General features: G+C 31.5%; 1 protein-coding gene across 1 annotated transcript; it reads right to left on the bottom strand.

Moving 5' to 3' along the window:
- Nucleotides 1–1,177: 1,177 nt before the first annotated feature.
- Nucleotides 1,178–2,122, bottom strand: LOC101440701 (olfactory receptor 14A16-like). Its single transcript, XM_004473021.2, has one exon. It carries the CDS (start codon nucleotides 2,120–2,122, stop codon nucleotides 1,178–1,180), a length of 945 nt encoding a protein of 314 aa, XP_004473078.2.
- Nucleotides 2,123–4,362: the final 2,240 nt, after the last annotated feature.

Raw genomic sequence — 4,362 nt, 5'->3', positions numbered from 1 at the left:
CCTTATGGAAATCATATGCTCAGTACTTTTAAGAAATATTTTTTGTGTACCTAATACATATTAAAAGCTATGTGTGTTCTGTAGAAATAATTATGTGTTCCCAGATATTTACTAGACTAACATGGCATCACTTATTGAGAGCTCTTCATTTCATAATATTCCATAAACATTATTTGAAAGCTTTTGAAATTATAGTACCCATGTTTCCATGTATCATATTTACACACATTTCTATGTTTATTTCAACACAATATTTTATGTAATGCAAGAATATAATGCATATGTAAAGTAGAAGAAACACTGTGGAAACTGAGATATCTAGTAGAAAGGCTATCATCAGCTATCAAAAGTAAGCCTTGAAGACTGAGGAGAATCCTCAATAACCGATATAGTTAAAAGAAGTATATAAAATAATAATAGTTATACTCAAAAATAAAATGGGGGATTTTAATTTTTCATTTATATTTTTAATATTTGTACATAGGTCATCAAGGAAATAGAATCATACTGTGACAAAAATAAATCATCACTCAAATTAATATTCATTTCAGTATCAGACTTTAATCTTAAATCCCCAATTCCTTGAGATCCTGTTTCACTTTAAAACTTTTAACTTGCATTTCCCAATTCTCATTTAATTGAAAACCCTGAAAGAGATGTAGAATGAAAGATAGCTTCCTGTATGTAAAATTTGGAAGGTGAGATCACCATTTTAAGTTTCGAACTTTCATTCCCTATGGTTTGTCTAAATAAGCAATCTAATACATGGATACTATTTATTCTGCAAGGTTTTAATTATTCGAACTAGTAGGTGAGATCATAAGACAGTGGAGTTTAAGGGTTATTTATTGTTCGTTGTTTTTCTGTGTTTTGGGGGGGTTTGGTAATGAATGTTAGTGACTTCCAAGCAAACATGTTTCCTCACATCATATTAAAATAGCTACAGTTATAACTATTAAATGTCATTTTATAATGGGCTTGACAAATGGATTGATAATTTTAGGAATTTTAGAAGCTTACTAATAATAGAGAAGTCTGACTTTTTTTGCCAATGACAATTCCCAATAAAGGATTTGCTAATTTTTTTTTTCATTTTAGGCATTTCCTTGTGTAAGTTGGAGAAAAATGAATAAATGTTGAATATTTGTAGGTGATATTTTTTATTGAAAATATGTATTTATTTTTTGATGAGCTTTCCCTCCATCAACATGCCCAGAGTCATCTTCATGGCCTTGTTTCTGAGACTGTATATGATGGGATTCAATGTTGGTGGTACCAGAGTGTAGAACACAGATATTACCAGATCAAAAATAGAAGGGGATGATGAAGTTGGCTTTAGATAAGCAGTGAAACCAGTGGAAAGAAATAATACAACCACCACCAGGTGTGGAAGGCAAGTGGAGTAGGCTTTTGACTGACCTTCTGTTGATGGAATCTTCTTGACAGTTGAGAATATGTAGACATAGGAAACGACAATTACAATAAAACAGCAGAACTCCAAAACCACAGTAATGAGAATGGGTACAATTTCTCTCATTAAATTTTCTGAACAAGAAATAGCTAACAACTGGGGAATATCACAGAAGAACTGATAAACTATATTGGACCCACAGAAGGATAAGGAGAAGGTACCAGCTGTGTGCATCACTGCAATCAGACCCCCACCCAGCCAAGACACAGCCACCATTTGCATGCATGTGCCCATGTTCATGATGACTTCATAATGCAGGGGATGGCAGATGGCAGCATAGCGGTCAAAGGACATTGCCGTGAGGAGGAACACCTCTGCAATTGCTGAAAAAACTGCCGAAAAGACTTGTGTGACACAGCCAAGGAAGGAGATGGAGCTGTTGTGGGTCAAGGAGTTGAAAATGGATTTGGGGATTATGATTGAAATGAGGCAGAGATCCAGGAAGGACAAATTCTTCAAGAAGAAGTACATGGGGGTGTGAAGATGCTGGTCTAAAGTTGTTATCAGGATAATGAGGACATTTCCCATCAGGGCCCACAAGTAAGTAATTGAGAAGAGCACTGAATGTAAAATATACATATTTTGACCGGGAAGAAATCCCATGAGTATAAATTCAGTCACAATTGTGAGGTTTGTCCTTATTGTAGTCATAATCTATATAACATTGGTGAGAGGAAAAATACATCATCAAAATTGAGTTTTTTAATATTAAAAGGTAATGGTTTTCTGCTTAAGGTAATCTCAAAACCAATAAATTAACCATAAAATTACTCGCATGTACAGCAGCTTCAATTTACTGATCATAAATTAATTTTTTATTTTGCTTTATCATACCAATTTCTCAGTTCATATAAATTTTTCATCATAATATTGCCCAAATATATTATTTTAAAGTAGCTGAGTGGCTAAATCTTTTCTTTTGCTCTTAGCAATACCTTTCCAACTCTCTCCATAAATCCAAATTTGCTAACTAAAAGGATAAATTGTGCCTTATTCTTGCTGTCCCTTTATTCTTTCAAATGACTAGCACAATCTCAGCTTCTAATAAGCTTCCAAGAATTTGAACAGTAAAAAATTATCATAATAATCTTGAATGATCACTAAACTTCCTCATCTACAGTGTAAAATATTTAGGTGTAATACTCTCTCAAGAACTTCCAGTTTAGAGAATTTGCATCACTTGGAAATTTTAATAGATGATTTATCATATGACTACCTTTTTTCCTCCTTAAGAATACCCCAATTTTTTATTTATTATCTTACAACTAAATTTCCATAGGACACATGAAGTGGTTACTATAGCTATCAAAGGTCTATAATATATGAACTGTTTTTGGCTTCCTTATTTATCAAATTATTTTTTCTTTCTTATTCACCATTTGACATCTTTTCCACAACTAATAAAATAAATAATTGTGCTTTCCCCATCAGCTTTTTTCCTCTTTCATTATTTTCACACTTACACAGTTATATGAAATAATGCATTGATTTATGTACTGTACATCTGAAGTATTGCAAATATTTTATAACAGTTTCATTTCTATCCCAGTATCCATTCCTCTTCCCTGTAACACTCTATCTTTCTAATAAATTTAATACAAATTAGAAAATAGGGAGAAGAGATGACACAGAATTAGAGTTAAAACCAGATGGTAAAATCTGATTATAAGAGCATGGCTGGTGATTCTGTTGGCAGTGACATGTTGATGCCTCTTATTTGTACAAATATTTTTCCTTATCACTGTTTGAATTTAGTAAACTATTTAGGAATGTACTTTACATTTCTCATCCCACACTATTCCTTTTAACTCCTTCTTTTAAATATTATGCTCTTTCTTTCTTCATGATGGTGGGTGGTGGAAAGATCACAGAGTAAATGTTTTTGGATTGAGAAGAGAGGTGACATAAAATAATTCTGGAAAATAGAGGATACTATTCCATACTTTTTTAAAGGGAGAAACAAGGATTAGGATGTATTCTTATTAAAATGGCTAATATTTATGACCAACTTAAAAATGTTTATAAAGATAAAATTTGATTTATCTCTACTGCTGTTTGTGTTAAATATCATCAGTTCTTCACAATACAAAATAGCTCACACTCCTTGAGTGTTGGATTTAAGAGTTATATTCATGGCCATAAAGAGATATATTTCAAACCCATATTCTCTGTTTCTTTTAGTGTAAGGGTAATAAAATTTTAAAGGGAAATAAACTCAAAAATAATGTCTTGAATGAGTTTGACTCTGTTACTTGCCAATAATATTTTAATAGCTGAAAGAATAGTATGCATTAAAAACACTTATCTATTGTTCCTTCATCCATTTCATCTTATTTACTTTCCTTAATTATTGTAATTTCATTTTAACCTTAATACTTTCAGCTTATTTACATCTCTAACATTTACAACACTTAATATCATTATTTACACTTCTGAACCATGATGTTATAGTATGCCAAAAATATTAAAAATCACAATTCTTTTGTGGGAGATCTTGAATTGAGGAAAACAAAAGTAATATTTTCATGTATTTAAGTTCATTCCAAGAAATTGATGTCCTTGGTGAACTGAATATTTTCAGCACCAGTGAATACTATGATTTCTTTAGATTAAATTTTTAAGTGTTTATTTTAAAAATATTTTAACTACTGTTTTCTTTCTCTGGTTACTTTCATTTTTATAAGAGTAATTCATTCCTTTAAAGAAGGTTTATATTACAAAAGTATTACATCAAAAATATAGGGGATTCCCATATAACCACCCCCTCTCCCTCCCATACTTTGCCCCATTAGCAACATCATTCTTTAGTGTGGTATACTTGTTAAAATTGATGAACACTTATTGAAGGATTGCTACTAATCATGGTTTGTAGTCTACATTATGGTTTACAC

This window comes from Dasypus novemcinctus, chromosome 22, assembly GCF_030445035.2.
Source record: "Dasypus novemcinctus isolate mDasNov1 chromosome 22, mDasNov1.1.hap2, whole genome shotgun sequence".
Taxonomy (NCBI): Eukaryota; Metazoa; Chordata; class Mammalia; order Cingulata; family Dasypodidae; genus Dasypus; species Dasypus novemcinctus.
The sequence above is the reverse complement of the archived record's forward strand: the minus strand, read 5'-3'. Positions and strand labels throughout refer to the sequence as shown.